Consider the following 12,985-nt stretch of genomic DNA (forward strand, 5'->3'; position numbering starts at 1 on the left):
AACACTTCCAAATGTACGGCAGATTTGCTTCGAGGTTGTGCTCGGATGCTCTGACACAAAAAGAAGTGCGGCAGGCCATGGGGTCTGTGTGTTAGGAGAGCTGGCGTCGTTTTTACTGGTGTGCCTCTGGGTGAACTCACACTTAACAGGGGACACTGAGGGCAGTCGATGATCCATGGCCAAGGACTTGCATGGCAGTGAATGGCTGGCACACCACTTCCCGGCTCCAGCCACAGCATTAATTAGACTTGCACCATTCACCAAAGGCAGTAATTAAAAAGCCGCGTATTACTTCCCAAAGTACTTTGGGAATACATTTATTTTCTACAACGCCAATAGCGTTGGGAAATGGATGAGTTTCATGGTCTTATGGTGTAATGTGATTATGAAATTAAACTCTTATACGGGAGAGCAAGTGTGCTCTGCATGGGTCTGTGTGAGTGTTTGTTTTTGGGATTATCTGTGGGAGGTGCATGAATCACAATGGCATCACCAACAGCTGGAAGAAGGACCAGCTGGAAAGGAACTGTACCAGTAGGTTCACAAACCTATCCCATAAAAATTAAAATCTTTAACACTGTTAGCATGTTCATATGGGTTTTTATATATATATATGCTATGAGAGAAGTCAAAGCCATGGCTAAGAATTTTCACTTTGTACCTCTATATGTACCAGTGACAGGAGGGCACCTGCTTTGTAACACACTAGTGGAAATCCCTTATTTTATTCAGTTTGAATGGGTACCATCCAGGCAGTGCCCACTGTGGATTTGGGACCTTTTCCATCTACTGATCGTCTGGATGGATGTTGTGTCTTGCTTTAAGTAGCAAGAGAACCCAGTTATGAGTTATGAGACTGCAGATGCAGTCAAACAATAAAGGGGTGAGGAGGGAACTGAGTTCTTGGAGCATAGTTTCAGTAACAGATTATCTGTCAGCTATCTTGGGTCTAATCTGTGCCAATGTTTTTGTTGGTATCGTCTATAATGGGGCAAAAATAATGAAACATTTCAAGCAAATGCAGAATAATAATTACAAATAATTATTCCTGCGTTCCTTCCAGGTGGGCCATGGTTTACATCCAACCAATGAATCGGTCATCCTGCGATGGGCAGGCCAATTCACAGGACAGGTTTGACACTTTTATGACATCTTTGTTCCAACTCCAGGAAATATCTTTAGAGATCATTTCTGTAAAAATACCTTTTTTTTTCATCCAGGTGCGGCACATAGGCTTTTCTACAGGCTGGGGCTCAGTAGGGGAGTTCAAGATTTGGAGGAAGGAAGACTCTGATGACAACCACAATGAGGCTTTCACACTTGGAGTCCCACAAAACATGGTGCCTGGATCAGAAAGAGCTGCTGCATTTATGATTGGTAAACTGTTTTCTGGTTGGATGCTTATATATTCCATATACTATTATTACTTCCACCATTGTGTCATTTACATCTGAAAAAAAAACTATTTTAGATCATGCAATCCTCAAGCGAATGGAACTAATATACAGCACATTTTGCAGTGTCAGTAAGTGAAGTGTGTTTGTGTATCTTGCTCTAATATCAGGTGATGTTATGGGGCCAACTTTGCATAACCTGGACAAGCTCTTGAGGCTACCCTTTGGGTGTGGTGAGCAGAACATGATCCACTTTGCCCCCAATGTCTTTGTTTTGAAGTATCTGCAGAAGACCAGGCAGCTCAGCCCTGAGGTTGAAAATGAAGCAACTGACTACTTACTTCAAGGTAAAGAAACTGAATCCTAACAAATCGCTTCCTTGGATCAGATATTCAGTATTTTCTTTTCCTCGTAGGTTAAATATGACCTCCTCGCTTAGACAAGCTCTGATGGTCTCTTTAGAATTATTTTTTCATGCCCAAATGTGCTTGAGCTGCCATCAGAGTATTTAAGATGAATAATATATTAACGAGATGCTGAGTTAACTCAGTAACACCAATATGGTGATTCTTAAACATATGGATTACTTTCAGTACCACAGATTCTGCCATTTGTGCCCTCCCAAATACCCACCGATGTAAACCCAGTTAGAGACCAGCGCTTTAAACACAGGAACAAGGAAGTTATTTAAGTTCTTCAAGAGTGTGTCATGAATTTCAACAAGTCAAATCCTTTCTGGCATGAAGCTGCGCAAAGTGGCGTCATGCTCAAAGAAAGGAATGATTTCTAACAGTTTGCTGTTTTCTTAAAGTTATGCATCATAATTGGGCTGTCTGCAATCAACAAGAATATAGTTTACCTTGAATAACAGAGTTCATTTATCAGACAAAAAGTTTTTTGGCAGCGGAGCCTTGGACTGGCTGGGATTCAAAACTTTGAATCGTAACCCGAAACATAAAGGTTTATTCAGAGTTATCAAGATTAGTCTTTGTCCCTCACAAAGATATAAAAGGAAAACTTCAACTTTAATAAATGTCAATAGGCTTTATTATTGTGCCACACAAGGACAGGTCACCCTGCACATATATGTAAATTCAAGAGTTTGCCTTTGACACTCGGGCTGACCCTAAAACAAAGTGGAAATTCAGCTACCGAGTGTTTACTGTCTTAGGTACAGCAACAAATGTTTGAATATTGGTAAATTATTATATTGTGGGCTATTTTTCTTGTTCGTTTGTGTTTTTTAAGACCTGAAAACTATGCTGGATTCACCCTCTTGGAGGCAAGCACCAGAACATCTTTGCACAGTTTGCTTCGTTGCATAGTTGCAAGTGAAACCACTTGACTGCATATGTAAGAACATCGAGAGCATGTCCGAGTAAATGTTCTGTTTTCCTTCATTTATTTAGTCGCAGCACACTATGCACCACAGAGCTGGGTGAAGAATCAGAAATCAATGCCAAAAGAGAATTTTAGGGATCCAAGAATACCACAAATGTTATATTTTTGAAATGTATTTGAATTTTTTGGCTACCTTTTAATATACCGTGTTTAGTTTCACTGCGTTGATTCTGGTCTGCCTGATCTTCCAAGCTCACACGGGCTAGTTAACATGGTGGTGCTTCTCCTGCACATTACTTTTATTCTGTGCACATTTCTGCAGTGGTGGATAAAAACGAAAAAAATACATCCACCTCGAGATTTATCAGCAAACCTGAAAAAGATGTACATAATTTCTGCGTGTTCTTAGGAACCAACCTTTCTTACAGTACTCTCTTCTCATCCAGGCTACCAGAGACAGCTGACCTACAAGCGGCGGGATGGATCATACAGTGCTTTCGGAGAGAGGGATTCCTCTGGCAGCATGTGGTAAGTAGCTGTAGGTGTAGTTGCTGAAATGTGCACAACACATACCATCTAAGCTATGCTTGGCTGTAGCCACATTCTTCAGCTTTCAGTGGGACATAGGTTGCCGGCCAAAGCAGTAAAGTTTTTATCAAAACCTTCGTACTCTGTGCTCATATTAATCTATTCCTGTTGGTATGTTTAAATCTCTGAGTTTTTCCCTTTCGAGTGTTTACTGCATGTTTACAGTGCCTGGAGGCAGGCAGGCAGACAACCATGTTAATATTTATAAAACTCAATTCGGTTGTCTCAATGGGGAGCTCCACTGCTTGTATTTTGAGGCCCACGCAGAATGTACATACCTCTGGTTGATTTATGAACTGAGGTGGGTATTGTGATATTTAGTAGAGCTAACACCGTGAAACAGCAGGTTACATAAATGACAGAGAATCATAAACAAACTGCATAATTGGATCCCTGAGGTAGGCAAAGTTGTCAAGATTTATTTGCAATTAATCAGGGTTCATATCCGTAGCGCTGAGTGGACCCATGCTGCTTTGGCCCCACAAACAAGCTCTTAATGCCACTATTGGAGACAGTGTTATAAGTTGTCTGGAGCCACTTTACCAAAAAGGTTTTACCTTTTTTTGACATGGTCTTGAAAATAGAAATGGTGCATGTCTCCTTATGACTCACTACCTGGGTGTAATTGGTAACATTAAACCGCTGCTGAAAGCTTGAACTCTTCCCCTGATGACTGTGAGAGGATATGAGGATGTAACCAGCAGCGGTTTGGAGTTTTCCTTGGCACCCAGGGTAACAAGTGTGGGCTGTGGGCACAACACAGATGGACACAGATGGTGAACATTCAGTAAAACTGCATCAGACACTTTATGAATCCATCAACAACATGTTTGCATCCAAAACAAGCCCAGCTTTTGCTTCAGACTCCGGGTTCATGAGCAGAGCACTGCTTTACTGCCTGCTTAAAAGCAGCTGTAATGCAGTGTTAATGTATCCCAGGATGTGAAAATGTATCAGTATGGAAATTGACAGGGTTTAATGAAAATACAGAGCAGAATGACACAGGCTGGCAATAATGGTTAGGTGTGTAGCGCTAATGATCTCTGATGCCAAGGCCGTTAACAGTTCACAAACTGGGCTGAACGTTCGCTGACTTGATGTTGTGCAAAAGTAGAGAAACGCTGGCAAAGAAAGAAATTATGAGATGTGTTTCTGACCCTTTACCTCTTTCATTCTTATGGTGATAAGAATTAAAAGACCAATATTTTGCAAATACAAAAATATAGAGATAGAAGAAGCAAGTGATGACTTCACCCAGTCATTCGCACTGGAGCTGAGTTTAAGCTGAGTGCAGGGCTGTCAAAAATAAAGCCCGGGGACCAGAATCAGCTCGGTAAACACTCCAATCCAGCCCAGCTTTGGAAAATGTAAAGTAGGGCCTAAATTTTCAACTTTTATCTTAACTTTTAGAATTTTTTTCTAATGATAAAGACATTCCCATGGCCATTCTTACTACACTGAAGTAATTAAGTAATAGTTAACAATTAAAGGACTGAAAAGTTCTCCTATAGAAATGTCAGTTTTTTTACAGTGTCCACAGTTAAAACAATAAATAGGGCATTCCTTAGAATTAACAGACATCTGGGCAATGAGAAGCCACATCTTTTTCTGTAATTTTACACATTTCCTTTTTCCAATTCTTACCCCAAAGAGTTGTGCTGACAGATATTTTTCATTTACTTCAAACAGAATTTCTTTATCATGCAGAAAAACTGAGACATACAATTGAATTTGCACTTCTTTTTCTTATATTAAGATATCTCCAAGATTAAATGTGCATTTTAACCTCTATACACTGACAGAAAGGAGAGTTTCACTGATCCAACCCACATCAAAGTGATTTGTATGCGGCCCACAATGTAAAATGACTTCGACATCCCTGGCCTAGAGATTCGCTTTATGGTCCACACCATCTCTTCTGGTTGGAGCCAGGATGTTCCAAATATGGGAAGGGAGCTAGAGCAGACGAGTGCCACTTGATCCTGACTGGGGTGCATAGCTAATGTGTACACATTGTACTTAATGCCAAAATTGCCTTGTCAGTCTCTCTAGACCAGGCATGTCTTTTAAGCCAACCACGCCCCTAGAAATACCTCCTTTCAGGCCTGATATTTGCTTCATATTGGAATTAATTTCAAGATGATCACCAGCACACCGAATCGTATGAAGTGGGTTTAGCGAATGACATCACATGGACTTGTGGAACCAATTTACAGACTTACTATTTAATGAGAGAGGTTGACTCATTTTCATTTGGGGTCTATTGAAGGCAGAGATTCCTGTTTTGTTTTGTTTTTTTTAAGCCAGCACCTGGTGATATTGTACTTTAAAGTACTTCTGGATTGTCTTCAATTTAAGATGTGAAGCCCGTTCACTGACAACATCAGTTTCCCCTCACTTAATCCCTAATGTGACCTTTACCCCTAAAAGTAATTGAAGCCTTGAACTTCATTTCAAACTAGAGGTATGAATTCACTATTCGGATACAATTACAAGATTTTTACATTCCCCCTGCACAATATTTTTAATATTCCAGGCAGACAGTAAATAAAACTTCAGAGTGAAGGCTGTCTTGCAAACTGCAATAAGCCTTCAAATTGTCTTGTATTCTTTAATTTTAGCTAAAAGAATAAAGCAAAGTTGTAGTAAATCAAAATGTGCTTTAAAAACTTGTTGCTTTTTCCTTATATAATTATCCTTAATAATAGGGTTTAGTTCTTGGCTCTACGTGTTGAGACCGGCATGTCATTTGTGTCTCGACCCAAAGATTGATCTGACAGCATTAGCAGGGTTACAGGCTGAATACCTGAGATTAAAAGAACTGATACACAATGCTGTATTAACTTAATATCTGTTTCCATTCCTGTGCCAAACCTGTATGTCAGTGTTTGTGTTGTCGCTTGCCTTCTATTTGCAGATGTGTTGTAAAATATGTTTTAAAGTAAAGCCATTTACTGTGTTAACTATATGATATATATATAGTGAATCCAGGCTCGTTACAGTAACGATAAGCACTTTCTCTGAATCCACCTCGTAAAATTCTCCTTAACGCTTATCAACCTCAGCTTTATCATGGAGCACACCCATGTATTGTCTCAGAAAAGTCCTTTAGCTCTGACGGGGCTGAATAAGTGTAGCTCATAGAGAGGATTTGGATGTGTGGAGTCAGAAAACAGGAGAAACAATAAGTGAAGGCGAGAGTCGTGAGATGGTGACCTTAGTCGTGGGGTGAGTGGTGGAAGTGAGCTTGTCTACTGCTTCCTTCCTTCTCCAAGCTAAATCATATTTACATTTTCCAGTACCTTTCCCTGAAGCCTAACATTTAAAGTCAGTGACACAATATCACTTAACATTATAAAAATTCCAGCGGACTTGTGGCTTCAGCCCTAGTTTTGTCTCTGGGGAGGAATAATCCAGGTTCCAACCACGGAAGATTTAATGTTTTTGGTTTATGAGTGCAAAGATCTTTTTTTCCAGTTCATCCCCTCTGGTACTCTTTTCTTGGAGTGTGATCTCACTTACAAGCTGCGTTGAGAAACTAGAGTGTGACCTGTTTGTTTATTCCGTTATTTCTCTCTTGTGTTTCTTTCTCTTTGTTGTAAACAGCTTACCTCATCCTGTGAGTCTCTTTTGGTAAGGGGGTGCTGTAATGGAATGTCTTGCTGTCACTGAGCAGTTGTTGGCCAGAGACTGCTGCTTTCTACCAGTACCGGGAGGTCTGTTGTTTATGGATGCGTGTATGTTTATTAGCTCAGCCGTGTCCCCCTGGGCTGACCTTAGCCTTTCTCCATTTCTCCCCTGGTTCTTCTCCACTGTGGCCCACTAAAGCCACAGCTCATAAACTCTCAGTTGCACTCCCAGGCCAACTGGATTCCCAACCTTCGTTCCTGATATTCATGTTTGTGTAAGTTTCGGAATGCTTTCGGGGAATCTTCGAATCACAACCAGAAACATACTTGATTGGCCCGTGTGCAATTTCACATTCCCAAGAGCACAGCTGCCGCATCCTGTAGCACTGATCAAACCCTGCCGCACCCATCTGCTCCCCTCCTTACTTCCTTGCTTTTTTCCATTTCATCAGCTCCATCTATACCAGTCCTCTTGGAAAACAACATCCCAACATTTATGGACGTCTCTATCAGCCCCTCTTCCCATTTGTTGACAGATAGAAAGAGTGTGGAAAAACGTCTCAGTCCACTGAAATAGTGATTCCATATGTTGTCAGAGATCTTTGATATCTTTTCCTTTCCCTTACTCGTCTTTTTTTCTCTCACCTCCATCTGTCCTTCCTCTAAGGTTGACAGCATTTGTGCTGAAGTCCTTTGCCGAGTCTCAAGGCTTCATCTACATCGACCCCGATGAGCTTCATGCAGCCAAGTCTTGGCTCATCAAGCATCAGGGAGATGACGGCTCCTTCCCCGCTATGGGACGCATCCTCAACAAAGACCTGCAGGTAGGGCTGTGTCTACATAGATGTGAGGTGACAGATGTTTAATTTTCTGTGCTTGCAAAGCAGGAACGGGTGTAAGAAGTAGATTGGATAGACAAGATGGATAATGGCATTGATTGAGAGGGCAATAATCACATAAATTTACAGCATGAACCTGGTGTCAGACTTTTTAGCTAAAGGATTTCTGGACCGATGAATACATTTAAAGTTTAACTATATTTATACTGCAGAGAAATGAGAGCCGAGATGTTATTAAGTGAAAACATGTCTGGTTTTGACCACAGGGAGGAATCCATGGGAAGATTTCACTTACAGCTTATGTGGTAGCAGCTCTGTTGGAGACAGGGATGACCACAGAGGTAAGCAGGCCAGCAGCACTGAATGACACTGCAGACTATTTATTCCTCTCGCTTCAAAGTTGCTCCTCAGGGGCAAACGAAATAGTGTTGAATTAGGCAGGCCTAAACAAACCCACTAAAACATGCTAAAGTTTCTCATTTTGACTAATACGTCACGTAAAATCAACGCAGTGGTGTAAAATTTGATTCATGGTTTCATCCAGTCTCAAAGCGAGGTGCTTTACTTAATAAAACATACCTGCTCTATACTCCTAAAGTCCTTCCTCGCAGCCTGGGTCGTGTGTGGACGTATCGCTGCATTCCTCATAGTTGTGAAGATGGATGTGTTGGCAGTCCGCCTACTCAAATTTGTTATGCCCCAGTGCTGCTAATGTACCATCTTATCACGTTTAGGACTACTTCAAAAGTTTCAGGCTGATGTGCAGAGACATTTGATTCCCATGAAAGACACCTCTGTTGCATTGCTCTCTTTCTGCCATCTGTTTTTTCCCTTTGTCCCTCCGCTTTGCTCTATTTTTTTCCCACCTTGCTTTTTCTTTATTCTCCTACTAGTAGCCGCCCTCGATAAATAAACATTAGTGTTCACTAAAAGAAATGGAAAAGTTAGGAAAAGAGTCTTCTATGATCGTCCTCAGCGTGTGCTGGAAATTCCTTAAACATGAAAGCCTCCAAACCTCAGATTGTTTTTGTCTTTGCTCAACAATCGTCCAGATAGTTGACTCTTTATTTAGCATTTCCTCCGCCTGGCTCCTCTCCACCCATCTGTCTTTCCCCCCTTCCTCTTCTATCTCTCCCAGAAGGTTTCTTCTGAGAATCTGTGCTTTTACAACTGATAAAAACCAAAAAGGTATCCTTCACTTCAAAGCAGTACACCCCCCTCCCCCCCCCCTCGCCCCCCTTCAATTTCACTTAATTAAAAGATGACTGCTGCAATTACAGTGAGTGGCTCTGGAGGCCTATCATCGCATGGATGAGAGGGAAGGTCACGTCTGCATGAGATGAAAGTCACTCTCAACTTTTTAATGGCTAAAATGAGTGTTTATTCAATAACTACTGTCGTGTTTTTGGACAGAGCAGCCTCTAAAAAATATTAGGTTGGTGATGATTTTGTGTGTGTGTGTGTGTTTGCATTGGGGACACGGGATTAAAAGTGTAGCAGTAGTTTCAATAATTAAAAGCTATATCTGATGATCCTGGGATATAGAATTGCACAAACAGACCAAATCACTATAACCCACTCTGTTATTTGCAATGTAAACTATAGAGATTTTGTCGCAATGTTAACAGCGCATTAAATGTGAAATGCAAAATTCTGCTTCACCCATGAACAGCGGACATCAGCTATTAGATATGAAATGTGTTTGTATCAAGGCATACACATATTTCTGCCAATATGACACTGAGTAGAACATTTTTACAGATTCTAGAAAAATGTCTCTATGCCACATTTTGTAAACTTTTGATCACACGTTCATCTGTGTTTGCCCTGTGGTCTTTCTTGTCTGGTCCAGGAAGAGAAAGTGGCAGTGGCTAAAGCCAAGGACTTTCTGGAAGGGAACACATACACTGCTGATGATCCTTACACTACCGCTCTGTCTGCATATGCCTTGGCGCTGCTACGCAGTCCTTATGCCCCGCTGGCCTTGCGCCGCCTCAACCACATGGCTATCACCCAAGGTACCACTATGAGCAATACTGTTAGTAGTAGTAGTATTTTAAATCAGAACTTAACCAGGAAAATTGAATCAAGTATTTTTTGTAACCACGACAATATTGCACGTTAAAATGTAGAGATTTAGATCTTCTTTGGTCAAATCTTTGTAGCAAAACAAAAGTATTACTGGTTTATATTTACAGCTTCCTGCTCACAATTTGAACAAGCAGTCAGGCCCAAACTATAGGAGAGCAGCTACTTTAAAACCAGCTGCTGCAGTATTCAGCAGCAGTTCGCTCCACCCCTCCCTTTCCCCTTGTCTTTCTTATCTTATTGTTGATTTCCTTTGGCCATTTCCTTGTCTTCCTCTTGCCTGAAACGTTCTGCAAGTTTGGCAGATTTAACAACGTTGCAGGCGTCAGGGGGAGTGGGGCTCTTCCTTGATAGCAATAATTTTATTCCCCAGGTACAGTAAAGGCATAGGGTGGGGTAGCAAAAGGATAATCAGGATAACGATCCATGAAATATCTAGCATAGTTAGTGAGCCCACAGTGAGCTAATGTGTTGAACTTTGCTTGTTTCACTTTGTCTTTGGGCTGGCACCGTCCCCATTCTGGTGTGGATGTTTTCTTTTAGTTTTTATCAAAGGAGATTGATGGAAGGAGCGGTGAGTCGTTACCCCTGCCTGTCTGTTTCACCTGGTTTGTCTTTATAGATGGACTAACCCACTGGAGTTTAACCGGGAGCACAATGACAGATGAAGACACTTTCATGGGCTTCAGTGATGGCCTCGCTCAGTCAGGTATATTGTACATCTGCAGAATAGCTCCTGCCTGTGTAATATAATGCAAAGGAGGTGACAGCACAGTACTATACACTAGCTTTGAATTAGCCTCTGTCAATAAAAACACACTGAGAAAATATACTGCCCTTCAAAATCTGTTTTTATTTGTAGTGGTATCAGCAGAAGTGGAGATGACCGCGTACGGTCTTTTGACCTACACGCTGCTGGGGGATGTGGCATCTGCCCTACCCGTCGTCAAATGGCTCTCCCAGCAAAGGAATGCCTTGGGTGGTTTCTCCTCCACACAGGTACCTCTGTTTTTCTTTTCTATATTTTGTTGTAGATTAAATTAACTATAAGTAATAAATGACAGCAAACTGTCTTTCAGTGTTATGGACAGTTACTACTAAAGTATAAATTGTTAACTTGATGCTTCTTGAAAACCCCTTGTGCCAGGACACATGTGTGGCTCTGCATGCTTTGTCGGAGTATGCCATCCTGTCTTATGTCGGAGGGGTAAACCTCACTATCTCACTGGCCTCCACCAACCTTGACTTCCAGGAGACCTTTGAACTCAATAGGGACAACAAGAAGCTCCTCCAGAGTGCCAAGGTAACCTGAATACATGGTCTAGTTTAATGTCAAGGCTGTTCAGCGTTTTTGCACACAGGTCATGAAGGAAAAGGAAGAAGTTGTCCTTACGCACATGTACCACACAGCAGGATATACACACATCTAGTTTAGGCTAGCGTGGTCACACACACAACACCCACTCGGTCGCTGTGAATCCTTCTGACAATAAACAAGCTATCCTCATGTGGGAGCAACAAAGGACGAACTCTGCAATATCTAATGTCTTGAAAAGTCTGGAACTGCAGTGCGGTGTGTGAAGATGACCTAATTTGACAGCGCTTTATCAAAAATGAAATCCCTTAATCATTACCAGTACTTGAGGTGGTAAATCCTCCTTAAGAGAACCCAGTGCACTTTAATGCAGTTTAGGAGCTGTGATTGATGAGCAGTTATGTACCAGAGCCACACACCGGTATTAAACATTAATCCCCGTTTCCGTGTTCAACTGTGCAGTAGCCAGGACCTTTTGATACTGCCAAACCATACCAGGCTTAACTGGGCCGGATTTCCCAAAAGCACCTTGTTGGTCTGTTGATTTAATAACTGGATTTATACAAACCTGACAGCTTGGGCATGAACTACCTTGGCCAGAGCACTGTGGTGTCAGGTCAGCACTACTCTGTGTGTGTGTGTGTGTGTGTGTGTGTGTGTGTGTGTGTGTGTGTGTGTGTGTGTGTGTGTGTGTGTGTGTGTGTGTGTGTGTGCGCGTGTGTGTGTGTGCGTGTGTGTGTGTGTGAGAGAGAGAGAGAGAGAGAGAAAGCGCTCCATCAGCCAGCTGGAGTGGTTCAGGTGAGAGTTCAGTAGGTTCTCTCTGCCAGGCATATTCCTCCACTGTGATTAGTAGTGTCATCTTAATTGGGGCAATTAAGGCCTGCTGGTTAGTAGCCAGGGAACCACAAGTGGCAGTGTAGCAGCCTACAGCATTCATTCACTTGATAAATGACTCATTCACCTCTCTCTGCCCCCCTGACTCTCTTTGTTTCTCCTCTCTCTCCCATTTTTTCAGATCCCCAGTATCCCCACAGGCCTTTTCGTCAGCGCTAAAGGAGAAGGCTGCTGTCTCATGCAGGTACTGTGCTACTACAGACACAGGCTCACACAAACACACATTTGCATTCTTGAAAATTGCCCAAAATTGAACTTTAATGCAATGCTTATTTCAGTGACTCACAGCAACACTCTGCCAGTAGGGGAGAGGCTCCATAACGCCTCAAATTCCAACATGAAATTTGAAATGATCTGGCATAATTTGGCCAGTTGTTTTGGGGTGTGTTGATCCCTGTTGTCTCTCCCTGTCTTGTCACAGACAAACAAAAGCCCCTTTTATAAACAGAAAGAGTTATTTTTCTTTGTAGACGATGACCGTGCCTCTCTTCTTATCACTCATACTCAAACATGTGTCTGCTTTAAAACTAAACAAGTTGTAAATGAAAAAGCATGTGCGATCAAAGATGTTTACAGTCCCATTTTCCGAATCCTGTATTTGAAATCTGACTTGATTTGAACGAGGCACTAGAGGATGTGGTGGTCGGCTTCCAGCTCTCTCCCCTCTGCACGGTTCCCACACACAAACATGTTTTTTTTCTTCACACCTCTCTCCCTCTCTGCTTTCCCCATATCCACACCTCTCCGTGAGTCAACACACCTCTCTGTCAGCCCCTGGGGCCAGCAGCACCTGGGCTCTAATGAAATACTTGAGCGGTCCTGCCTGTGTATGTGTTTGTAGGCATGCAATGAGTATATGCAGTTGCCTCAGGAATATCATTTAGCAGCTCTGCTAGG

At 42.0% G+C, this 12,985-nt stretch overlaps 1 protein-coding gene across 1 annotated transcript in view; it reads left to right on the forward strand.

Moving 5' to 3' along the window:
• Positions 1 to 12,985, forward strand: part of cpamd8 (C3 and PZP like alpha-2-macroglobulin domain containing 8) — a 43,614-nt gene that overhangs the window by 19,124 nt on the left and 11,505 nt on the right. The window contains exons 25-35 of the mRNA XM_085347187.1: positions 1,064 to 1,132; positions 1,221 to 1,377; positions 1,565 to 1,741; positions 3,182 to 3,263; positions 7,620 to 7,776; positions 8,058 to 8,132; positions 9,644 to 9,809; positions 10,502 to 10,588; positions 10,742 to 10,878; positions 11,027 to 11,182; positions 12,210 to 12,272. Of these exons, the coding sequence (XP_085203313.1) occupies positions 1,064 to 1,132; positions 1,221 to 1,377; positions 1,565 to 1,741; positions 3,182 to 3,263; positions 7,620 to 7,776; positions 8,058 to 8,132; positions 9,644 to 9,809; positions 10,502 to 10,588; positions 10,742 to 10,878; positions 11,027 to 11,182; positions 12,210 to 12,272 (1,326 nt within the window). The remainder of the gene's footprint in view (positions 1 to 1,063; positions 1,133 to 1,220; positions 1,378 to 1,564; positions 1,742 to 3,181; positions 3,264 to 7,619; positions 7,777 to 8,057; positions 8,133 to 9,643; positions 9,810 to 10,501; positions 10,589 to 10,741; positions 10,879 to 11,026; positions 11,183 to 12,209; positions 12,273 to 12,985) is intronic.

The sequence above is a fragment of the Diplotaxodon limnothrissa genome, linkage group LG23 (assembly GCF_057381915.1).
Source record: "Diplotaxodon limnothrissa isolate DT_005_m linkage group LG23, D_limnothrissa_male_GT1.1, whole genome shotgun sequence".
NCBI classification, from domain to species: Eukaryota; Metazoa; Chordata; class Actinopteri; order Cichliformes; family Cichlidae; genus Diplotaxodon; species Diplotaxodon limnothrissa.